At 50.1% G+C, this 24,982-nt stretch overlaps 2 protein-coding genes across 4 annotated transcripts in view; one reads left to right on the forward strand and one right to left on the reverse strand.

Annotated features, from left to right (window-relative positions):
- The first annotated feature begins 385 nt into the window (after nucleotides 1-385).
- Nucleotides 386-7,409, forward strand: LOC142430993 (echinoderm microtubule-associated protein-like 6). Its single transcript, XM_075536041.1, has 7 exons — nucleotides 386-400; nucleotides 871-1,043; nucleotides 1,693-1,855; nucleotides 3,647-3,750; nucleotides 4,184-4,337; nucleotides 4,512-4,612; nucleotides 5,777-7,409. Exons 1-7 carry the CDS (start codon nucleotides 386-388, stop codon nucleotides 5,799-5,801), a joined length of 735 nt encoding a protein of 244 aa, XP_075392156.1. The 3' UTR covers nucleotides 5,802-7,409.
- A 155-nt stretch (nucleotides 7,410-7,564) lies between these two features.
- The window catches only part of RTN4 (reticulon 4), a 51,547-nt gene continuing 34,129 nt past the window's right edge, over nucleotides 7,565-24,982 (reverse strand). For all 3 annotated transcript variants that reach the window (XM_075535236.1, XM_075535237.1, XM_075535238.1), the window contains 6 exons: nucleotides 16,808-17,015; nucleotides 12,890-13,028; nucleotides 9,360-9,429; nucleotides 8,931-8,977; nucleotides 8,672-8,730; nucleotides 7,565-8,499 (listed from right to left, as the gene is read on the reverse strand). In XM_075535236.1, the coding sequence (XP_075391351.1) occupies nucleotides 8,457-8,499; nucleotides 8,672-8,730; nucleotides 8,931-8,977; nucleotides 9,360-9,429; nucleotides 12,890-13,028; nucleotides 16,808-17,015 (566 nt within the window). In that variant the 3' untranslated portion in view covers nucleotides 7,565-8,456. The remainder of the gene's footprint in view (nucleotides 8,500-8,671; nucleotides 8,731-8,930; nucleotides 8,978-9,359; nucleotides 9,430-12,889; nucleotides 13,029-16,807; nucleotides 17,016-24,982) is intronic.

Here is a 24,982-nt window from a genome sequence, read left to right on the forward strand (position 1 = left end):
GCAGGGGTGCTGGTGTGTCAGTCAGCTTTGCAGCAGTGGGGGTGGGGTAGTTTGGGGGTACGCCAGGTTCTGCACACACCGTACTGTGCCTGTACCTCCCAGAGAGGCCATCTGGCTCAGCACCACCCTGCAGAGCAGAGCAGAGCAGGAGACCCTAACAGAAGCACATCGCTTCTCCAGCGGAGAGTCTGATGGGGTCACCTGCCCATACTTGTGGTTAGCAGCCCAGCCAAGCACTTAGCTCCGCACCACCCGTTCTGCTCAGAGCAGCTTGAGCGGCAAATGTTCTAGGGTGGGGGTGAAGGGTCAGATAGGTACCCTCTGAGCCCCGGAGGGCCAGGCAATGTCTTTGAGGCAGCCGCAGACAACGCTCACACACAGGAGTATGCGGATAGGGCAGGTGTGGCCTTCCATCCAAGGCTGCCCAGCTCTTGTTCAGGAAAGAGGCAGAGCTGTAACTCCCTGTCAGTCTGTTCCCGAGTCCTGGCTCGGTGGCTGGCTAGTGGGGTGAACTTGGGCAAACCACTTGTTTCTCAGGGTTCTCGTTTGGAAAGAAAATATATCAGTATTGGAGGCTTAACTGCCTCCAGCTTAGCTACCCAGGGACATTTATATAGGCAGCGTCAGAGGGCCCAGTAAGCAAGGTCTACTCACTGCCATCCAGTCAGTTCTGACTTGAGACAAGCAAGGGAGGCCCAGGCTGGCTTGTGCTTACTGCAGTGAACTGGCTCACATGTTTTCACCGTATCAAAGACGTGAAAGTAAGCACAGCAGGCTCACATGTACCTTGTGTGTACTGAGTACTGAGCACCTCAGGCTTGAGAGACCAGTGGCCCAGGGCTCAGGTCAGCTGGCTCTGTGTCACTGCAGAAGCTGCTGAGCAAGGTCAGCCTGGGCCATGCGGCCAGGTGTGCGGCGTACAGCCCCGACGGGGAGATGGTGGCCATCGGCATGAAGAACGGCGAGTTTGTCGTCTTGTTGGTGAACAGTCTGAAAGTCTGGGGGAAGAAGCGAGACCGGAGATCGGCCATCCAGGACATCAGGTACCTGAGTGGTCTTGGGAGAAAGACGGGGCTTGCTACTCCCTTCTCACAGGGCCGTTCTTCCGAGTCAGCGTCTACCTGATAGCAGTGAGTTTTTCTGCGCTGAAGAGTGGTCTGGGCTGCGAAGGGCGGGGTGCTCACGTTCCCGGTACTGAGGGCCGGGGCTGGACAAGGCGTGCAGTGGTCAGCCCATCTCTTTGAGCAGCCAGCTTGGAAGGCAGACCTCTTATACAAGAGGCCTTCTCAGTCCCGGCTTTCTTGTTTCCATTTGAGCGTGGTGAAAACCACTTGTCAGATGCTACAAAGAGCCACACGCTCCCATTTCCCCGCTCTGCCACCTGCCAAGGAGCCCTGGGGTGGGGGTGAGGGTGGTATCGGGCCCCAGGCTAACCACACAGTGAATGGTTTGGAACCACTAGCCTCTCATGTGGAGAAAGGCCTTCTACTCCATGAGCTTCCCGGTGTCAGCCCCATGGGCAACTCCACTCTGTTCTGTGGGGACGCTCTGAGCCCAGCACCACCTTCAGGAAAGCGTTAGGTCCACAGCCGCGTGCCGTGAGGTGTGAGCTCACTGCCTTTGAGCCCTGGTGGCCTTTCCTAGAGCAGACCACGTGCCCGACTGGACTAGCTCTGGGGTTGCCTTTTCCAGAATCAGCCCAGACAACCGATTCGTGGCCGTCGGTTCTTCTGAGCACACGGTCGACTTCTATGACCTCACCCAGGGCACGAGCTTGAACCGCACTGGCTACTGCAAAGACATCCCGAGCTTTGTCATCCAGATGGACTTCTCTGCAGACAGCAAGTATATCCAGGTATGCTTCATGCTGACGGGGACCCAGGGTCCCCTGCAGTAGCGGGAACGATTGACTCACTTCATGGAGTGGTACCGTGAGCCTGGCACGGTGCCAATGGACCCTTCACAGAAACACGGGGTAAATATTGCTCACACACCCGATGTTATTAATGAAAATAACAGAGGCTAGGAGAACATAAGGGAGCTGATGACATGGAATTTAAAATAGCAAAGAGCAGAAAAATGCAAGCTCGATGGTCTACCATTCTCCCCTTTAAAGTTGACTTACCTCCCGTGGCTGAGACTGGGGTGCTGACCACACAGTCAGTAGTCTGAAACCACCAACTGCTTCCCCAGAAACAGATGAGTCTTTCTGCTCCATGTAGTTACAGCCTCAGAACCCTCCCCCTAGGGGCAGTTCTACCATGTACTCAGGTGGCCTCTAGTCAGAATCCACTCGATGGCAGTTGATGGTGGTTTTCAGAGTTCTACACACCATGCCTGCAGCTCCTATGATTCATTTTCTGTCTCCATACTCCACTGGCTAGCAGGTCTCCCCCACATTTGGTAACTAGCCACTAGATGACAGACCTTGAGTGAGAGCTGGCCCCAGGGCTGGAGCACTGCCAACAGGTGGGGAGCAACAGAGAAGCGCCCCTCTTGCGACTTCAGGGCAAAAAACTAGAATGGCCATTTCTGTCACACTGAGCAAACACAGGTAGCAAAGCCTTTGTGAGCTGGTCTGGAGTGGGACCACCACTGTGAAAGGGGCCCTGACTGTTCATTCATTCACTGTGAACCGGGCACCATGGTTCACCAGCCTCTGGGCAGGCAGAGGGGGCCTGGCCCCTGCCTCGCCTGGAGCTTGCACTGTTAACGGTGAGACAGTGAGGAGACCATCAGACGATAAACCTATAAATCACAACTCGTGACTCAGTGCCGCAGAGGAGAAGTACCGGGTCTTGACAGCACCTGACAGCAAGCTGGATGTAGATTCACTTCCTCTCTGTGCATCTGCCGTTGAAGAAGTTCCTGTCTGAAGGGTGTGTGGGAGGGAGGGAGCCAGCAAAGGGGTGGAAATGCTGTCTCACACCATCTGCCAGGGGCTGGAGGTGGGAACAGCCGCTCATTGAGGAGCAGGGTGGCTGGGTGGAGGGCCCTTCAGGGAGTGAAGCCATGGGAGGTGTCAGGCAGTGGGCGTCTTCTGGCACAGGTCTCTGATTGGAGGATCAGTGGTCAGATCCTCCTAGAACAGTGGTTCTCAACCTTCCTACCCAACCCTTTCATACAGTTCCTCGTGTTGGAGTGACCCCCAACCATAACATCATTTTCATTGCTACTTCATAACTCATTTTGCTACTGTTATGAATCAGGCAACCCCCCCCAAAGGGGTCGCGACCCACAGGTTGAGAACCGCTGCCCTAGAAGGTGCAAAGATCATCAGATCCACCCCTCCAAAATCACCTGTCCCAGAGGAATCCTGCCATGCTTCGATCTGAGAGTCTTGGGTCCCTGTCGAAAATGGGACTCACGTCTGTCAGAATCATCGGCAGTGGCCCACCCAGCCTCTGTCTGGATTCTGCTGAGAATATCTGCTTATCTCACATGTGCTCAGGTCCAACTGATGGACCAGCTGTGAGAACCGTGAGGGGCTGGATAGGGAAGGTCTGCCCGGGAGAACTCTTCCTGCAGGAGGGAGCCTTCCACCCAAGCTCGTCCCTGGAGCTGGGCTAGGGGACAGAAGGGTCTGGGTGGCAAAGGCTGATGTTCTGAGCAAACACCCCAAACATGGGCTGCCTTCCACTTTCAGGTGTCAACAGGTGCCTACACACGCCAGGTGCACGAGGTTCCCCTGGGGAAGCAGGTCACAGATGCCCTGGTCATTGAGAAGATCACCTGGGCCTCCTGGACAAGGTGAGGGGAGACAAACCGCTTCCTGGGGAACAGGTCATGAGGGAGTCTCTTGCCTGTGACTGTCCGGAGAGTATCTGAAGATGCTCAAAACGGAGGGGGTTTCTTTCTGACCTGCCTTTTTTCAATGCACAGTCTTTCCTCCAGGTCCTGGGGGCCGACGCAGCCAAGCGCAGGAGCTGCTCTAAGTCTCCGTCACTGGGAAGAGGGTGGGGCGGGCTAGAAGCGCCAGCAAACAGGATAAGCACGACCTTGGCCAGTTTCATCCAGCCACGTGCTTGTCCTTCACTCCTCTTTAAACACGCAGAACTCCAGGGGAGGCGAAGGAGGCATAGACGGGCATCAGCGCGAGGGGGAAGAAAGGTGGAGGGGCAGGGGCACACGAACCCCCTCCCTGAGTATTCATGACTTCCTAACCTGCTTCCCTGCTGAGCAGCATTCTGGGAGATGAAGTCATTGGAATCTGGCCCAGAAACGCAGACAAGGCGGATGTCAATTGTGCGTGCGTGAGCCACGCTGGCCTGAACATCGTCACGGGGGACGACTTCGGGCTGGTGAAGCTCTTCGATTTTCCATGCACCGAGAAATTTGTGAGTCATCCTGCCACCTCCCTAGCTCACTGCAGAGGGGTGGCCCTCTGTGACAGATGTCTGATGACAGCCCATTTGGGGGCTTGTCAGTGCCTAACCTGTCCATCTCCAGGGGGAGGGGGGTGCTGGGCGGTGGGGGCGGGTCTTAGCAGGGGCCTTTCCTCTTGCTCACAGGCCAAACACAAGCGCTACTTTGGCCACTCGGCTCACGTGACAAACATCCGCTTCTCTCATGACGACAAGTACGTGGTCAGCACTGGAGGAGACGACTGCAGGTACCCCGCCCCCCAGTCCGGGACACAGAGGGGCTGAGGTAACAGTAAACCCAGCGGGACAAGGTTGAGCCAGGTGTAATGTTTTTCCAGAGTGGGCTATGAAGCAGAGGGTAGGTGAGCTCGGGGGAGGGAGGGCTGAGTGAGGCCCAGGCAGGTTAGAGGGAGTTGTGATAAATGACCAGATTTTAACATTGGTAAAATGAGACACCATTGATAAAACTCATATCCTGGTGAAATAACCACATGGCAGCCGAAAACTGTATACCCTAGTTTGTCGTGCATTCTTTCCAAAAATCGGGACTTGGGAAAAAAAATTGTTAAAGATCAGCGTCAGACCACTGGGCACACTGCAGGTTGGTCACCTTGTGGAACCAGCAGAGCCGTGTAATCCCGGCTTGACAACAGTGATGAGGCGGCTCTGGGCAGGAAGCCTCCTCAGTCAGGTCTTCCTTGACCCCTGGGCCAGCGCTGCTTTGGCCCAAGTGCTGTTACAGGTGAACGGGCACATGGTTCCCCTTTGGCAGGCTGGTGGGTGGGCCTGGGGGACTCTCCCAGTAACCAGGCTCCCCACAATCCTGTCAGCTGCTGCCTTCAGCTCCTATACCCCGGGCACATCTCAGTGTGTGAGCACTGGTTTCTAAGCCCAAGCAAACTCTTGGAGTGGGGGGAACGAGGCTTGGTGCATCCTGGCTGATTTTTAGTAATCTGAGTTAGGCTGTGGATAATGTCAGCAGGCCACTTCCCACCCAAACTCAGTGCGTGCGGTGGCACCACTCCAGAAGAGGGGCAGCCACCTAGCCAGCCAGGGAAGAGACGGGCCAAGGAGGCAACCTTCAAAAGCAGGGCGCCTGGGCCCAGGCAGGCCTGAGTGCGTGCGCTGGTTCCTGGCTCTGGGCTGGGCACTAGAAGGGCACTCCTACTCAAGTGGAGCTGATAACACCTCTTCAGCAGTAACAAGGGGCTGAGTGTGGAATAGGTGGCCCAAAGCCCTGGCTGACCACATTCAGCATGTACATCGGCTTGCTGAATGGCCAGCAAGTGGGCACCCAGGTTTCATGTTGTATCACCTGAGCCTCATTCCCGAGTCCTTGGCAAGGTTGGCTTTTAACACTCCATACGCTGCGGAGTCTAGCCATGCAGTGACGGACTGCTCTGCTTTTTCAGTGTCTTTGTGTGGCGATGTTTGTGAACACCTGAAACCTCTTGTACTATTGCTGCCGCTGCTGCCCAGCAAGGACCGAGGAGGCGTCCAGGCCCGCCGTTGCAGGTGTGCGAGACTGCAGCTACTTCGGGGCTCCACTCGGAAGCTGTGGCACCAGGAAGGAAGGTCAAGTTCTAAGACATCAAGACCACTTGCCGTTGTTCTTGAGACTCAAATCTTTACATACTGACTAAATCGACCTATCCGATAGTAGCCCACTGACAAAATTGAACGCCTCAGTTACCCTTACCAATATGTAGCTTTTTGTTTACATCAAAACTTTTACAAAAGATGTTTTGCTATTATGTTTCTATATACTTTCAGGATGCCCATCTTTTTACAAATAAGCAAACTGAACAAGACAGTTCAGGTTTGATGCCCAGAAGTATAACAGCCTCTGCTCGCCACATTTAGCTTTCAAAAACCAAATGAGCCACGTAGAAACCAGTTGAGAAACTTAATTTTGTAAACGTTTCATTTGCAGAGTTTTTATCCATGAAGTGCCTTCGAAAGTTCCCAGGCGTGTGGGCTGCTGTCTCACCTCCCACAAATGATCTGCTTTCTACCTATGGTGCTAACACTCCGAAACTGAGGAGGACCGTGGGGCCCTTAGCAGGTGTGGCGTCTGTCCCCCGTGTCCCGTTGTATGTCGAGGCTTCCAAAATCAAGGACATGAGTTACCTGCTTGGGAAATCCTGGGTACAGGAAGGTGAGCAGCAAGGAACTTTTAAATTCAGGAGGGAGGGGCTACAATGGGTTTTCATTCAATTTTGTGCCAAATCTACAATATCCAACACAAAACTCAAAATTAAACCTCTGCTACACAATAGAAGCCAATCACAATTCACAAAAATGGTCCAGCTTAAGACTCGCTTAGTCTTAGAAAGCAGTCACAGTGGGTCGGCCTGAGGTGGCCCCCACCCCACAGCTGCTGGCTTGACTGCGTTCACTTATTTCAGGTGGACTATGGTCAAGCCCAAAGAACCTTCGCTGCAGAAGCCATTCCTGAGCCCCAGCTTTCTTTGATAAAAAGTATCAAAATAGAGCTCCTCCCAGCTTGCTCTGCATGGGCCCCGGTAAGCAGAAGACACCCCCCCACCCCCATACTTCCCACTGGGCCTACTCCCATGCGGAATGCCAAGTGGTAAAGGCTGGTGACCAGTCTGGAGCTGCAGCTAAGGCTTCCAGTTAGTCGTTTAGAAAAAAGGTGAGAAGCGTTTGCCGTGACAGAACAACCAGCCACCGAAGTGCTTCAGCATGCTGAACGGATGAGCTCGTTCACAGCTACACGTTTCTAATGCCTTACCTTGAGCCCCACGCAGTCTGTTTCCTGTAACCATGCCACTGGTGATGCTGTGTATAGCCATGTCTGTCTATGTTGTACTACTGAGCTTTCATACCGATTGATGTCGCACCGAAATAACCACGAACTGACAATGGTAATATGTATAACTATTTAAGAGCAATAGTGTGTGTCACAACAACCTAAATCTTATTTATAAGGTATGGCATTATGTATGTTCATAAATCCTGCACTGTATCCTACTCTGTTAAAATACTGGTGCATGAATGTACTTTCAATGATCAAAGCATAAAAGATACATAAGAACATTCTGGTATGTGTCCAGTACAATTTGATTATGTAAGCTTTGTCGGTGTGTCCCGAGGAAGCGCACACACTCACTGGCGTCGAGGCCCGGCCTCCCCGGGGGTGGGTGCTTTGAGTCGGCAACAGCTTCACGACACCAGCATTCTTTACGCCTATAAGCTTTATTGATGCTTTGCTTTGACAGGTCACAATGCATTCCACAGATTTAGTTCAGTACAGCTGAAACCACAATGGTGTAAGTCTTCAATTTATAATTTCTTGCATAACAACATTTGATATTTGCAAACAAGGTTTTTGGAAGCATGAAGTTCAGTCCACAGAGGGGAGTTGGTGACAGGACGGGTGGCACACAGGGACGTCTATGCTGACGAGTCCTACAAGGGTGGCGTGTTTCATATGGAAACAGAAGCAAATGCTCCCACAAAGGGCAGCTCTTGTGCTGCCTGTGTGCTCTGAACACAGACAGCCCAGAACTCGCAGACAGCAAGCACGTGGGGCCACTGGAGGGGGAAGGGCTGTCAAACACTAGATATAGATATATAAAGAATCTATATTTACTTATATTGGCAATTAATATAACAGTGTAATTCACAAGACACCTAGAACATACCAGAAAGGCAAGCTTCTTCTGATTCCCACACTCCGGGTATGATCTCGTCTAAACCTCTCATTTCAGGAACTCTGCATCCACCTACACGGACCATGCGCAGTGCACAAACTGTGAAAGGGGCTTGTTTTTTCCCAGCTCCACTTTCTCTGCAACTTCCCCAAAGACAGCCTGTGACAGTGTGACACACAGCTTCCTCAAATCTCTCGCCAGTGCCTCCCTCCCACAGGCAAGACAAAGTAACACGACGGATTGAATCCACACGGAGCAGCTCACAATGCTTGCGATGCAGGGCACAGCGCAGTCAAAGCAGGTGGGCTCCTCACTGGACCTGGGAAACTGCATGGCAATGTCCAGGCGTCCTCCCCCCGGCATCCAAAGAGCATCCCTGGGAAGATGAAGCCCTAGTGCCGAGCGCGCTGGACTCTCAGTCGGCTTTGCGCTTCAATCCAGGGATTTTCGCTTGGATTCTGCAAATGGGAAGGCAGGGGAGAACAGTCAGCGTGTGCCTGGACGTCCCTTCTTCGAGAAGGGCCTGAGATGCCCGGTTTTCCCCGGCAGCACTGACGAGTGTGCTTGGGCCTCATGGAGACGTGCTACTCTCCAAGGTCCAGCCCCATACCCGAGACACCAAAAACTTACTTAGCCACAGCGTCTTTAACATTGCTCCTCGCAAGTCCGAGGTAATGATCTATCTGAGCCTGGAAAAGAGGGAGAGGGGCGTGAGAAAAGCGCCACCGCTCAAGCCGAGTGCGAGCCATTTCTGGTTCCACACTGCGCTCAAAAGGCCATCACGTTTCCCACGTGCCCAAGGCCGTGGCAAGTTGCACGGATGCTTGTGTCGATCCCACACAAAAAAACAGGCTCCGTAACCTTACGTCAGTAGAAGTCAAGACATTACCTGATGCCGCTCATAAATAACAGGCACGCTGAAGAGTGAAATCAGGGCTGGAAAAGAACATACACAACTTTACCAAAGGACTCACGCTTGAGGGAATGAACATCCAAAGCTCGCCGAGCTCCTAACAGACAAAATCCACAAGCTGCTGCTGGATCTATCTGCCGTGGAGAACCAGACCCGGCTTTGCACCCCAGCCGCAGCGTTAGGAAAGCTGGCTACATTTCCGCGGCTACCACCAGAGAAAGCTCCCCTGTTCCTAGTCCCCGTGGCTCTTTGGTGCAGTCTTCGTGACTGAAGTATTAATAACCCTAACGTGAGCACTTTACTTACAGGGACCACAACCATACTTCCTCCTTTGTCCTTCCAAGAAAGAATTCTCCCCCACAAAATGGCTTTAAGCTACTGAGCCCCGTCGCTTAGCGCACTTACCTAAAATCAGGAGGGTCAGACCATTGAACAAGGCACCGACGTACGTGAGCAGCCACATCAACACTGCAAACTGGAAGGAGACCACATTAGCCGGTGCAGACACACGGTCCCCCAAGCACGGGCATTCACTAGACTTCCCAATGAAGGCACCCCACATTACCTGCCACCCCACTGGGGAGCCTTGACCCTGGAAGCCTGCTAGAGTAATACAAACATTTTACTCCTCAGTTCAGAATTTTAGATCGCAAATGGATATGATAGACTTGATCTCATCTGCTCTGAACCACGTGGGAATTCTGTTTTGTCTCACATGAGAGAAGGCACCAAAGGGAGACCTCATGCCCCTCCCTTTCAGCTCTAACGTCACTTCCCTTTCTGACAGCCAAACCGGAAAGTATCACGAGCCTTGGGGATTGCACTAAAGCCTGAGTGGGTAAAATGTAAAAGTCCTAACCAATTAAGAACTTGAGATAATGAACTGAGTAATTCCGACACTGAAATCTCAGACAGGCGATACTGGGGCTGGATCAGAAAAACCAGGCTTTGAGCACCGAGCGACCTGTGTCACCCCTACGGCTGTCCCTGGCCATGGCACTGCCCACACCTTGATCCGGGTGGTCGCAGCCAAAAGGAAGCCGGGGAGTGCGGTTGCTCCAACTCCGCCTCTCGAAGCTCAAGTAGCTGTTGCTCCTCTTTGTGTGACAGACACGCTGTGGGCACTGCGCACTGCACACCTATCAGGTGCCTTCCCTGCGAAAGCCACCGTAACAGCTGCAGGCACAGCAAAGTGCTGTCACCTTGCCAAGGTCACACTGCCCTCTTCTCCTGGGGGCGGGGCCTGGGGATAAGCTCTCAATCAAGCATGTCTCTACAGGCAGCTGGGAAAGACTTTGCTTCTTAGAAAAGTGACTTCTCATGGTGGGGGGGTGGGGAGTCAATTTCCTCCATCATTATTTCCTAGTTTATTGGAGAAATGACCAGACCAGAGAATTCCTAAATTTTTGTCAGGCTCTTCAATTCTGTGACATCAACGCCAGCCTGGGCTTTAGGACCACAGGAGAACAGCGCCAGCTCCCTCTCAGCCCTGTGGGTTCGTAAACGCTGGGGGGAGGGGGAGGGCCCCGCAAAGGCAGGACCAGCAGACTTCTCTGCCCTCTTATGGGCCACACAGGGCCTCTCATCACGATATTCTTGGTTGGGGGTGTTTTCACAAGCTTGTAAAGGCCATTCTCGGCTCTAAGGCTATACAGGAAGCGGCTGCAGCCTGCTGACCCTTCATCTAAAGCACACAGTTCTCTTCTGTCTCACGCTTTCGGCAAGACTGATGGACTGCTGCTTCCAGCAGGCTCCTGAGCACCAAGGGCAGCATCGAAACTCTAGTCCTCGCACACTCGGGTCAGGACTCCTCCAGCAGCTGTCAGGGCCACAAATAGCACTGCTCAGGTTACCCCACACCACTGGCTGTCGCTCATGCTAAGGAAAATGTCAGGCCCGCTGGCCAGTGGCACCTGCCGGTGGACATTCCAGTCTCTGCAGCAGGCTTTGAAGTGGGCTCCTCTCCCCTCTCCCAGTCTGACTCCTGAAGAAGCTAAACAGAACGTCTGCATGGGCAAAGTGACAGCTCCCCTCCTGTACCAACCACACGTCTAAGGACAAAGAACCAACGTGCCCCATTTCAGAAGAAATGGACACCTTACCACGACACAGCTAGACACTTCACACACTCAGGTGGAAAAAGGTCTTCCTGTGGTCAGTGCAGTCACCAAGAGGATCACCACACTACAAATCCACGCAGAAAGAAGCCCAAGACTTCACGCCTGGGCCCTCGACGGAGCTCAAGTGCCATTTGTCTCTGGAAGGGGCCCACAGGCGGAATGCACGTGGGAGCTGGTGAGGGAAGTGCCCTCTCCCCAGCCCCCGCCAGGGACCGGACACAGCTGCTGTCCAGCGACCACCCCAGGCTACATGTTGCCCAATTTCCCCATTTTAAATGAAAAGCTATAAAGTCACATTTGTGTGGGATGGGCTATTTAATGTATAGCCAAGTTTGAAACATGTAAAACTTGGGCGGCTGGAAACAAAATCATGGAGAAGGATGCCTAGAGATTGCTCCATCAGACCAGAGAGGTGGCCTAAGAACTAGCTTCTCCTGATGAAACGGTCCTACGCCTTCAGGGAGAGGTCGCTGGAGACAGGGCGCTACAGCAAAGTGGTGATGAGAGCAGATGGTGCCCGGCAACCAATCAGATCGTGTCTGAGGTCTGACTCAGGTTTGTGTTCAAACAAACAGCCATCTAAGGGAGGCATCACGTCCACACAGAAGAAGTGCAGCAGCCTGTGTGATCCACAGATGATGCTAATGAAAGGGAAAGCGTCAGTGCTTAAATGGTGAGTCCCCAATCTGTAGAGGGTTGTGGGGGACAGTGGGAGCCCCCAATCCATCAGCAGAGCATCTAGTCAGATTAAACCTCTGGCGATCTGCTCTAGCCACAGGTGAGGGACTTTGCTACGAGACAGAGATTCCTATAAACTTGATCGTGGTGGACTGAACCATGGCGTAACAGGATGCTTGGCCAGCTGACCTCTCTCTTATCCAGCCTGCATGTGCTCCAGGCTCTTGGGTCCATCTGACTGGAGTCTGTACTGCAAAGCCTCAGGAGAGCCGCCTTCCTCAGTGGGGTCCAAACAAGGACACGGGCAGCTCTCACATTGGCCCTAACTTCCCTGCACATGTCTGTAGGCTACAGTTTAGGCATGGCGAGTGTGGGGGTCCAGCTCCTCGCCCCTCTGGGAGCAGAAGACCACCCCACCGGAGGAAGAGACCAGCGTGAGCGGCAGGTATAATGAATGGCGGCATGCTCGTCTTTCATCCAGGGAACTGGGGATACACTGAGCGGCACATCACACACTGTATTGAAAGTTCTGCAGACTCATTAGATGAAGGGGCGCATTTATCTTAAGCGACACTTACAAAAATAACAGAAATCCTCTGGTGACTCTGACCACTTCGCAGCTGTGGGGCCCTCCGGAAGTAGTCACAAGCTTCTGTGACTCTCCCCACTCCCTCCCCTCGAGGATCCGTGATGAAAGGAAGCTCTCAACACGAGCAAATCAGAGCCGACTGACTGCGCCAGAGCCTGAGGACAAGGGTTCGTGCTCTCTGGGTCAGCTGTTTCTGGAGCTCCGACCCTGTCTCTGTTCAGTTCAGAGTTGAGATTTATGTTCTGGAATGTTCTAGAAATTTTCTAACAATAATTTATATGTGATAATTTTACCCTGGAAGTCACAGAATTGCTTTCATCAGAACGGTCGCTACCATTTCAAAGCCTTATTACAGAAAACCAGAGCCTTGACCTGAGCGCCTGGTCTCAAGTCCTTAGTAAGGGACTTGGGGCAGGGGGAGGTGGGAGTGGTTTTCAGAGGGCAGGAACTGTCTAAGGATGCTCAGGAGTCTTACTCAGAGTATCCCAAGTCCCCAAGCTGAGCCCAGTAGAGACTGTTAAAGGGCGAGGCAGAATAAATACACTTACCTTCAGAGAATCAACGAGATCATCCACTAAGAAGAGGCGTCGGAGTTCTTGCACGGTGCAGTTCACATGGCTGAGAGCAGAATTGCTGTATTTCTGAACCAGCTCCTCAGATACAGCGACGTCTGACTCCAGATACGCCCTAGGGGGACAGACCACAGCCTACCTGTCACTGATGGGAACGTCTTTTCCCCACTTACCAACCAGCAGTTACATGTGCCCACTCCACTGGTGCCCGGTCAAGTCCGTGAGAGCAATACCACCAGCAAGGCGACTCCTCACCCACCCTTTCCTGGTCCAATCAGTAAGGAAACATGCTGTGCAGCCAGACGTATCTGTCCTGAATCTGAGCTTCTGACACGTGCTTGGTTGGGTACCTCTGGGAAACTAGCCCTCTCTCTAAACCGGGTTCTCTCCTTTAGAAAGCAGAGGTAATGATGGAGATTCAACGAGTGAGGTACGAGGAGCATTCGCAGTAAAAGGTAGTTATAACTCGGTGCTTGGTTTTTTCTTTAAGTTGCTCTTAAGAAAGGGCTTCAAGTCTTCTGAAAGAAGATTCTACATGTTTCTAAATCCCACACTTTCTCAACTCATCAGGCTATAAAACAGCCGCCAAAAGTACCCATTTAAATGGCCCAATCTACACCGATGAGACAGCAGGACCAGTCACGGCTTTGAAGGGCACAGCAGCCTATGGGAGTGGCGGGGCAGCCAGGCGGCGTAGGCACCCAGTACATTGTTCTATGAGCTGGTGCTCGCAAGAAGCCACTTTCGCCTGGCAGAAAAGAACCACGTCACAAGGCGGAAGCGCCTCTCCAACCTGACGTACTTCCTCCTTCCTCCATTTCTCAGTGACCTACACCGGGAAGAACCGTCTTTGTACAACCCCATTTACCAGAGCTCCACTGGGGCAACAGGCTCCAAATAAAAACCAAACACCGCCACCGGTCTCTGCCGACTCATAGCGACCCTATAGGGCAGGACAGAACTGCTCCTGTGAAGTTTCCAAGACAGTAACTGACTGCTTAAGGGAGTAGACAACGGGATCTTTCTTGCTCCAAACAGGACCCCCCCCATTCATTCACAATACCCTTACTCTAGCTGAAGCTCCCACCACTTATAGTCTAGTAGTCTCTGAGCTACCCTATGATCTGTCTGCATCCTAACCCATCCCTTCGGCCAAAGTCAAAACAAGTAATACAACAAACATATTGCCAAAGTGAGCCTCCATACAAGGCGGAGTACAACTGCCCCACAGGGTTTCCCACGGTCCCTCTCTACTAGCCACTGAACCACGCGGGCTCGCGCTCCCTCAGTCAGTGTTAGGTGACTATGTGTGCACTCTCCTAGAGAGCTTTCAAAGGAGCCCGGGGCACTGTCGCGCCAGTGCTGGACTGCCAACCGTGGAGTCAGTTCAAACCTACCAGCCCTGCCACAGGACAGAGCCAAGGACGTCTGCTCCCTCCCGTAAAGACCCACCCTTGCGAGACCCCAACCTGTCCGTCCTGAGTAAGAATGCTCTCAGTGGGATTGGGTGGGTGTTGTTTTTACAGTGTTGTCTGCATTGAACTCCGGCAGGAGTGAGATCTGCTGGGACTAAGCTAGGCAAAAGGCATTTCACCTCCCTAACCAAGGTGCCAACTCTGTGAAACTGAGCACAGACCTACCGCTGTGCCTTGCAATTCAATGAGTCCGTCTGCTATGTCCTATGAGGGAGGCCACAACGATTCGAAATCTGATTTGACAGAAATGGGTTTGGTTCGGGTTTGAGGAGTACCCCCAGACTCACCGACACAACTGTGACTCTAGGGTTTCAATTCGTCAGCCACTGGCCCACAGCTCTCCCCACATCCTCTTACCTACACCCCTACTATCCTCTCACTCTAACACAGCTTGTCTGCTTGTTCTCTCGGCACTTCCCAGAGCCAGTCCTCAATGTACAGTTGTGTCTGTTTATATACTCCTGCTGTTAATGCATACACTATTAAGGACTAGAAATAAATCTTACTAGTAAATCAAACAGTGTGCAATACTTTTAGACAAATATTACTTATTAATAAACAAATATCAAGTTATTACTACCAAGCAAAAAATGCTCATCTTACCAGCCCTTAGAAGGGCAGTATTGTACTCAGGCCACTTGAGAAACACAGAAAACTAGTTGGTAGTGAAATAATAACCATTCTTTACAAGAAGCAAAATAACTCAGCAGGTTCCTTCTTAATGCTTGACAGTCAATTAGAGGTTACCATTAATATTAATTGGCCAGTGATCTCAGTAGGTGTATTATTCATGGTTGAAGGTGCTCACAATCTACCTGGAGTAAAATGCAGTTTGTATACAGCACAATGAGAGAATATTCAAAGCCTGCGGTTAGTGCAAGACATAGACGAAGGCTTTTCCAGGTAATTCTGGGCCCGAGTTGGGGAAATCTTCATCAAAGGGCTGCAGATCCAAGCAGAGCGCCTAGATCAGGAGCCACAGAGGGCAACATAAAAATGGGCACAAGACTCCAGAGGTTAAGTGAGAAACAGACAAAAGCATTTAGACTTCATCCTACAAAGCACAAAGAGCTTCTTCACTTAGCAAAGAGCCAGGAAAGGGATGCTTTAGAACAATTCGTCAGACAACAGCTGTCCAGTGTTAAGTCTTCTGAGCTAGCCAGAAGCCAATTTGGAACAACTGGAATGCACATGGGCAAACCTTCTACAAAGCACCACAATAAAACTACTAAAAAAACTAACGAATTAAAGATATTCTGATTAAAAAGGAGAGACAGTAACAATTTTAGGCTCTGAAGTCCATAGTCTGTCATAATTACTTAACTCTGGCTAAATGAATGAGCATGACCATGTTCCAATAAAACTTTATTTATAAAACAAGTCACTGACAGGATTTAGCCTGTGGCCCTACATTTACCGACTCCTAGTCTAGACTGAGGAGAGGTAGTGAAGAAAGATAAATTTCAGTGACCTTTAAAAAAAAAAATGAAATAAAAACAAAGATGGCATCAAAGCCAGGATGAGAGCCATGTCACTGACAGAAGGACAGGTTTGAAGAAGAGTTCATTTAAATATATGATATGTTCGTGATTGCTGGGGGAGGGGTGGGGGTCAAGGGAAGTGACTGCTAGTGGAGTTTCTATCTGGGGTGATAAAATGTTATGGAATTAGTGGTGATAGTGGTACAACTCTATGAATATATTAGAAAATGCCCATTTGTGTCCCTTCAAAGGCTGAATGTTACAGTGTGAGGTATCTACCAGGAGGCAAACCATGCCAAGAGGACAGACGCTGACAGCTGAGAGTAGGAGGTGCCGGGAGAAGGTTTGAGTAAAGGATCAGGAAAGGAAATGGAGCAGAGACTTGGGTGTGAAGGAGAAGCATGCGGACGCAGGCAGGCTCGTGGAGAGAGAAGGGTCTGGTTTCTGAGAGCTGTTAAGAGCACAGGACAGACGTGGGAAACAACCCTCACGGTCCTAAAGGATCATGTTGACAAAGACAATATCCATTGTACGCGATTCTAAGAAACAAATACTCCTAACAGGTCGAAGAGCTGGGCTAATGAGCACACACCCCAGTCTTCACCACGAGCCTCTGGTACATCTCAAAAGCAAGTGCTTCAAAGATAGGGGCCTGGTAGCTGCCAATAAAACTTTATAAAGCAAGTCACAGGATTTGGCCCATGGCCTGTGGTTTACTGACTCCTGATTATTGAGCATCTTAAGCCTGACAGATGTCAAGCCCCAAACTTCATATGGTACTTGAGATGCTTCAGTGATAAAGACAGCTTTTTAGTAAAAATTTGCTTGCAGTTATCTTTAAGGACCCAAACTGCATGCCAGTAGGGCTCTCTGTACTGGAGGCTGAAGTCTCCATCCCATTCCTGTTGACACCTCCTATTGCCGCCAGCATATCTCACCTGAATGGGTGACCTTCATCTGACTTCTGGATGGCTTGGATCACGCCCTTATAGATCCTAAAGCCGATGGTCAATGAGAGCAGCACCAGGGAAATGTAGGCCACCACACTCACAATGCTGAACACCGTCAGCGAGAGCAGCAGGAACAAGCTGGCGCCAAACACCACGCCAGTCTTCTTGATGTCTCTCCAGTAGAGGAGGTCGACAACTGGAAACAGAAAAGCAGACATGTGCAGTCAGAACACTACTGTGCTCATGTGGATGTGCTCTGCCTACAAAATTAAAAAGCTTAGATAAGGTAACACCCAAACCTAGAATATTAAAGGAGCACTATCATCATGAGCTGAGTTTTAAATCTACTCTAGGTTGTGTATCTGCAGCACCCACTTCAATTTTTTAAACCATGACATGTTTCATTCAAATCTATAACCTGAATATCCAAGTAATTTTGGCTGTACAAGACTGTTAAACGCCTTAAGCCCAGCTGACTTCAAGTCCCAAACAACGTGTGACTGGGGGAAAATCACTAGAGGTGTGGGCTTCACACAGGAAGTGACTGCTCCAGGGAAAAAAACACACCCAGAAATAATCACCAATTTAGAAATTGATGAGAAGTGACTTTAAAATTACACCTGTGGTTTAAACGACCAACAAAAACCTCAAAGAAACTATAACCTAAGCTGGTTATCATAAAACATTTCCTACAAAGCAAGATAGCCTTAAGATTACCTAAAGTCACTTTCTTCTAATTGCAGATGAAAACAATGCCATAGACATTAAGAATCAAAGGGAAAATGTGCTGCACTATTACATAATGCCTATTAATAGTAAGGGATCAACAAAAGCCAAGTTTGTCCTGAGCCCGTGGTCGCAGGGCCAAAGTGGGGATCAACTAGACAGGGGCCCGAGCCTAGAGGGTTCCCCGGTGTGCCCAAGGGCCCTGCAATCCACCACCTATATGGAACTGGTCTCTAACCTGAGGGAGCAGCCAGAAGAAACCACAGGTAAACTCGTCAGGAGAACTTTTCAGTCCTGTCACTCTTAATAAAAGCCACGTTTCTAGGGGTTCCTCCCCTCAGTTCTCCTAAGGCTTAAGTGACTTTCCTTTATTGTCCAGGGGTGGGGTTGGGGGGCGAATGCTATTTAGTAAGATGCCACTCCCCAGGCATCCTTTCCATTTCCCTCTAGAAGTGAGGCGGGAGAAGGGGAGAAAGGGCTTATTCATAGATAACTTATTCTCTTTTTCTTTATCAGTCTTTAGAGTTAAGGCCATCCACAAAACATTTTTTAAAAAAGTAATGGACATTATTAAAACTTTGGAAACATATTCCTACAGCTTTTCATGCTGACATAGATGCTATATCACTATGGTAAAAAATAGACATTAAAAACAAGTTTGAAACTCCGAATGCTTGTTATGCCGGCTGGATGGTCTAGCTGTTCTCCAGGTTGGTGGTCTACATCCCCCAAGGTTGCAAGGCCCCTAATTATGGCAAACCTGGCCGGGCACCCACCCCCGGTATTAGCCCTTCCAGCCAAGCCAGTGCAGGCCCAGCACTGTCACATGACCACATTGGGATGATACATGCCTGAGCAAGCCTCAAACATCATATAAAAAGGATCACACACCATGACCACATCGGATTTGTTCCAGGAATGCAAGGTTGGCTCACCATACAAAAAATCAGTCAATGCAACACATACATGAAACAGTAAAGAACAAAAACCATGCAATCGTCACAAGAGAGGCATTTGAAAAGACCCAACCCCCGCTCTTTGTGATTAAAAACAAACACAAAACTCAACAAACTTGCAATAAAAAGAAAACTATTCGCTTACTCATCAAAATAAACATATCCTTAACATCATATTTAATGGTTAAAAATTTCCTCTATCAAATCAGAAGAAAGAAAAGGATATGCACTCTCATACCACTTCTAATCAACATTATAGTCGGCGTACAGGGCAAGAAAAAGAAATCACAGGTATCTGGATTAGAAGGGAAGAAGCGGATGTGTATCGAGGGAAACCTAAGAATGCACTAACTAAAGCCACTAGAACTAATAAATGCATTCAAAGTTGCAAGAAGCAAGCACAATCAACAAAATTCAACTCTATTTCTATATCCCAGCAACGAAGAAACGAAAAGCAAATACGAAAGCTCCTATTGTGAGTACCCAGTTACGAGTACAAGATCAGAAACAAAGTTAACACAAAGTACAAAATATGTAAACTGAAAAACTCTAAGTAAGTGGAAAGACATTCCACTTCCATGAATTGGAATGCTTATTGAAACTAATCTCCATGATACTGCAATGGTGGAAACATGCTATCAGGCGTCTGTCAAAACCCAAAGGTCTACACCACAGAGGAATCCCAGTGTACTCTAGGAGCATAGTTACTAGAAATGTATCCACAGTGCAACACAGATGGCCGACGGGAGCAAGAGGAATGGATGTGCGACACCACACCGCAGGGATTGCAATGAACAACACGACACAGAATGTGTTTGAACTGTTGAACGCAGGCTGATCTACTCTGTAAACCATCACCGAGTTTAGAAAAAAGGGTCTGTTTTTCCCAAAGATTACACTTTTGGAGTCTTAAAAAATAGCTGACAAATTTTGAGTTGACCCAGCAGACCACGTCAGAAGTCAGTGTTCTTTCTGAGTAGATCTCTTTGAAAGCACCCCAGTCAGTCCAGTGTATGTGCTGCCGCAGCAAGCACGCGTCCTAGTGAGTCCAGTGTATGGGCTGCCGCAGAGCGCGCGCCCTAGTGAGCCCAGTGTATGCGCTGTTGCAGCAAGCACGCGCCCTAGTGAGCCCAGTGTATGCGCTGCCGCAACGAGCGCGCGCCCTAGTGAGCCCAATGTATGCGCTGCCGCAGCAAGCACACGCCCTAGTGAGTCCAGTGCATGTGCTGCCGCAGAGCGCGCACCCTAGTGAGCCCAGTGTATGCGCTGCCACAGCAAGCACGGGCGCCCTAGTGAGTCCAGTACATGCGCTGCCGCAGAGCGCGCACCCTAGTGAGCCCAGTGTATGCGCTGTTGCAGCAAGCGCGCGCCCTAGTGAGCCCAGTGTATGCGCTGTTGCAGCAAGCGCGCGCCCTAGTGAGCCCAATGTATGCGCTGCCGCAGCAAGCGCGCGCCCTAGTGAGCCCAATGTATGCGCTGCCGCAGCAAGCACACGCCCTAGTGAGTCCAGTCCATGTGCTGCCGCAGAGCGCGCACCCTAGTGAGCCCAGTGTATGCGCTGCCACAGCAAGCACGGGCGCCCTAGTGAGTCCAGTGCATGCGCTGCCGCAGAGAGCGCGCGCCCTAGTGAGCCCAGTGTATGCGCTGCCACAGCAAGCACGGGCGCCCTAGTGAGTCCAGTGCATGCGCTGCCGCAGCGAGCACACGCCCTAGTGAGCCCAGTGTATGGGCTGCCGCAGCGAGCAAGTGCCCTTGTGAGTCCAGTGTATGTCCCCATTTTGAAAGTAGTGAAGCAGTTAAGAGAGTTGGTTGGGGTGAGGAATGATAGAAAAATTACTTTTAAACCAGTAAATTTTATAAGGAATCCCCCAAGATAACTAAGCAAAAAGCATCTCTTAAAAAAAAATTCCCATTAAAATATATGGGCCCCAGCCTGTCCCGACTAGATCACTGAGGACAAAGTGGGTGCATAAGCAAAAGTTGCGAACAAAGCTGATGGTGCCCGGCTATCAAATGGTATAGCGTCAAGGGTCTTAAAGGCTTGAAGACAATCAGGCAGCCATCTAGCTAAAAAACAACAAAGCCTACAAGGAAGAAGTGCACCAGCCTACCCCGACACGAAAGCCGAAGACAAAGCCGGTGCATGGGCAAGTGCCGTGAGAAAGCTGATGGTGCCCAGTTGTCAAAATATGTAGAATCTGGGGTCCCATAGGCTGGAAGATAAACAAGGGGCCATCTGAGAAACAACAAAGCCCACATGGAAAATGCACACCAACCTGTGAGATCACAAGGCATCGAAGGGATCAGGTATCAGGCATCAAAGACAAAAAAAAAAAATCATAGCATTGTGAATGAGGGGGAGTGCATAGTGGGGACCCAGGGCCCATCTGGGAGAAATTGGACATTCCCTTGCAGAAGGGCTGTGTGGAGGTGATGAACCAGAGTGCAGTGTAGCAACAATAAAACATACAATTTTCCTATAGTTCTTGAATGCTTCCCCGCCCCCCCTCCCACTATCATGATCCCAATTCTACCTTACATAACCAGCTGGACCAGAAGATGTACACTGGCATGGATAGGAAATGGAACTACGGGGAATCGAGGACAGATGAGCCTCTCAGGAACAGTGGTGAGAGTGGCAATATGGGGAAGGTGGAGGGAGGGTGAGGGAGAAAGGGGAAACAGATGACAAGGTCTACATGTAACCTCCTTACTGGAGGATGGACAGCGGAGAACTGGGCCAGGGAGACGTCGGATGGTGTAAGATATGATACAATAATATTTATAAATTATCAAGAGTTCAGGGGGAGGGGGAGCAGGGAGGGAAGGGAAAATTGAGGAGCTGATACCATGGGCTCAAGTAGAAAACAGGTGTTTTGAAAATGATGATGGTAACATATGTACAAATGTGCTGGACACAAATGACGTATGTACGGATTGTGAAAAGAGCTGTATGAGCCCCTAACAAAATGATTTCTAAAAAACATGGGCCAAACATAAAGGTATGATGTTAAGTCAATGTTCGGGTTCACTTCCCAAAGTCCTAAGCCTACCCCCTGGCTAGAACCTTAATGCTACTCCTGAAAACACGAGACACTTGAACAAAGAGTGACCTTTCCTTACATTATTGGAATTGAAAAGGGCTCCCTGTGCTGTTTTGTCATTTTCATTATCTCCCGTTCTCAAGTACACCTGACACTGTGATGGTATTTGCAGTCACTTCCTCTGCACGCGAAAGCTGGACATTGAATAAGGAAGCCCCAAGAAGAATCGATACGTTGGAATTAGGGTGCTGGCTGGCAGAGAATATTCAGAGTACCACAGACTGCCAAAAGAACCCGCAAATGTGTTCAGGGAGAAGTACAGCCAGACTACGCCCTGGAAGTACTTTGGACAGGTCATCAGGGTGAAGGAGAGGATCCGCGCGGGAGAGGGGAAGGCCCGCGATGCGGTGGATGGGCTGACGGTGTGGCTGGGGTAGGGCTGGGTGGTGCTTCCTGCTGTGGTACACAGGGTCGCTGCGAGTCAGAATCCACACCGCACAACACAGTGATCAACACACCGGGGAGAACAGGGCTGTCAATGAGCCCCTGCAGCGATGAAGTCATAGACGGAAAAAAGCAGAAATGAGAAAATATCCATTCAACAAACCACTTAGAATTGAGTCCAAGCTCCTCTTATTAATAAGTTCACCACCCATGCCTACCCCATTCTGTAAATGTCTGGCCAGATGAGATCATGCTATTCTGCACATTCTTCCACTTAATGAGCAGTTCCACGGGGCTGGTGAGGATCACGTTCAAGAACCGTTGTGTTGTGAACTGCGCTAACAAAGCCAACAGTCCAACAAGCACTGAAACCCAACCGGCAAAAAGATTAAACAAGATTCCCCTCAAACGACCAAATACCACGACCTGCCCGACGTGACATGACCTGCCCGACGTGACATGACCTGCCCGACATAAGGACATAGCTTAGCTGTGATCACAACCTGAATTTTGTTAACAAACTGAAATGAACTTACTGTCGTTAACTGTCCATTTTAAAGTCTTAAGCAATTTCTTCCTCCCACAGTTTCCTCATGAAATTGGGGTTCTCCTAGTCCAACGCCTAACCTGACCAACTCAGATGGAAGGAGAAAGCACCGAGGCCCAAGACGGGGGTGTCTGCTGTGGTCTGGGGCCGAGGGGTGGGTGCAGCCCCGCAGCAGCCCAGGCACACGTACAACCCAAGGAAAACCCTGCCCAGGCCTGCGCCGTCCTCACCACGGTCCCTGCCACCGTGCACTTCATCTTGCCGATGGTCTTCCTCTTTTAGAGGTGACCAAGCTCACCAAGGCACAAGCAGTAGTGTAAAATTAGCAACTATGAAACTCACTCATCTCTCTCAACACACACGATATAAATCAGCTTCACCCATGTTGAAACTCAAAAACAGAAAAGTTAGAATAAATCATTCATGTCTCAGAAAACTGCCAAGAACAGAGACGGATTCCTACGCATTAGCTAAATAAACTTACCAACAAACACCCTTCAGCTTAAGATTCTAGTGGAAGCAGACACTGTGAACACACTCAGTGAGCAGAAGAATTATGTTCACTGTCAATGTGATTGAGCTTATATATCAAGCATGGATTTGGTAAAATGTTATGTTTTATAAATGCCCCACAACGTGTTTTAGGCTTTCCCTGATTCTATGAAAACCTCTCCCAGGTATTGTTTCGCTTTGCATTACATCCCCAATTCCCTGTCATTAAACCTGTCTCATCCCCAAGCCTCAAAGACGATTACTTGAAATCCAAGTTGTCCAACTCCCAATTTGGCATCATATCTATCAGCTTTAGCTGTTCCTATTGATAGCAAAACACTATCACTGCCAACATTGAACTCTGCCCAGGAACGTCATGCCCCTGAGTCCCTCCCCCCCTTCTCTACCTATGCCAAATGTCAAGTATTCTTTCCTAGAGTCAGTCTCTCAAAACCTTCCTTGTCCTTCCTATTTCAGGCCAAGTTCAAGCTCTCTTGCTTTAAATCTGGGCCTGATGACAACCATCTGAGCTGGTCTGCCTCTTGGTTCTTCCTCCTCTGAGCTGACCTTGGAAATGGGACCACTTTCTGTTTTCACACTTCCAAACGGCAAGTCTCATGCCTTCCGCGATCTGGCCAGGGCATCTCATTATAAAACCTGAGAACCTTCTCACTGCAGGAAAACCAGCAAACTGCAAACGAGGAGCGGGACAGGATGAATTTCTTATTCTAGTACAAATCAAAACAGGACCAGAACCTGGCTAAAAAAGCTTTGGCCAGTGTTTCCCAAATTTCCTCGACTTGAACACGAGTAACATCAGGTACCCAGATCTGGGACCCCACCCTTGTGCATTCAGATTCGGAACTCTTCAATGTGCACTTGAAAGGGGGAAACCAATCGCTTCTCTGGGTGCGTTGCTGGTGAACGTGGACACAGCAAACAGCTAACAATGTCTGCGTGTGTGATTCCGCGACACTGGTCACATTTTCGCCAGGTTGTCAGCCTTCTCGTGTCCATGAATCTAGCTGCTTTCTCGTCTTTGGTCTACGGAAGGGGTCGGCACACCTGAGGGAAGAGTCAATTGTGTCCCTCAAAACAATTTAAAGTTATCCAAGCACCACAAAGATGTTTTTACAAAGAAATGAACATCACCATGCATTTTCTCAATTTTACTTCAGAGCCAGATGTATGTAATGTCCTGAGAGCAGCACATGGTGTAGAGCCAGTTTGCCGGCCCAGCTCTACGGTCAATGTGGCAATCAGGTTTCGATGAGATGTACTCACAGGGGTGCAGCACTCAGAGACAGTGCTTAGTTTAGGGACCACTCCTGTCATTTGACTGACAGGGGGACCACAGTGAGTGCTTTGAGTCCTGGGTCTGAAGGACACCCCAGGGTCCTGGGGTGCAGGAGGGAGTCCTTGCATCTTACCAAACCAATGAATCTGTTTGTTTTTTCCATTGGAATTTCCCCCCATTCTATCCAGGACCATCAGCTGTATCCTCAGTCAGAATGGAGGTACTGATGGCTGGACACCATCTAGTTCTTCTGGTCTCAGGTAGGCAATGGGCTCCCAGATCTTAGATGGCTCAAAAGCTTTTAAGACACCAGCTTTTGGCACGAAAGCCAAAGCCAAGAAGGCGGGGATGATGAGGTGGGTGAGTGCAGGATGTAGAATATACTCTTTATGGGCGGGGCCGTGCCACCTGACTGAGTTGGCCCGCAGACTATGGTGCTGCGCTTCAAACCCGGTCCACCATCCCATGTGGCATTTGGTCACGCTCAGGAAGTATCTGTAACTATGCCCTACGTATTTTAGATATAAAATATGAGCAGCAGAAATGTGTGCGCACAAGGAGGCTTCAAAAAGTTCATGGGAACATTCCATTATATTTTAATAGTTTTTTTCTATGAGTTTGTTGATGTCCCTCATACATTTATTTGCCTGCAGAAAT

This window comes from Tenrec ecaudatus, chromosome 17 (assembly GCF_050624435.1).
Source record: "Tenrec ecaudatus isolate mTenEca1 chromosome 17, mTenEca1.hap1, whole genome shotgun sequence".
Lineage (NCBI taxonomy): Eukaryota > Metazoa > Chordata > Mammalia > Afrosoricida > Tenrecidae > Tenrec > Tenrec ecaudatus.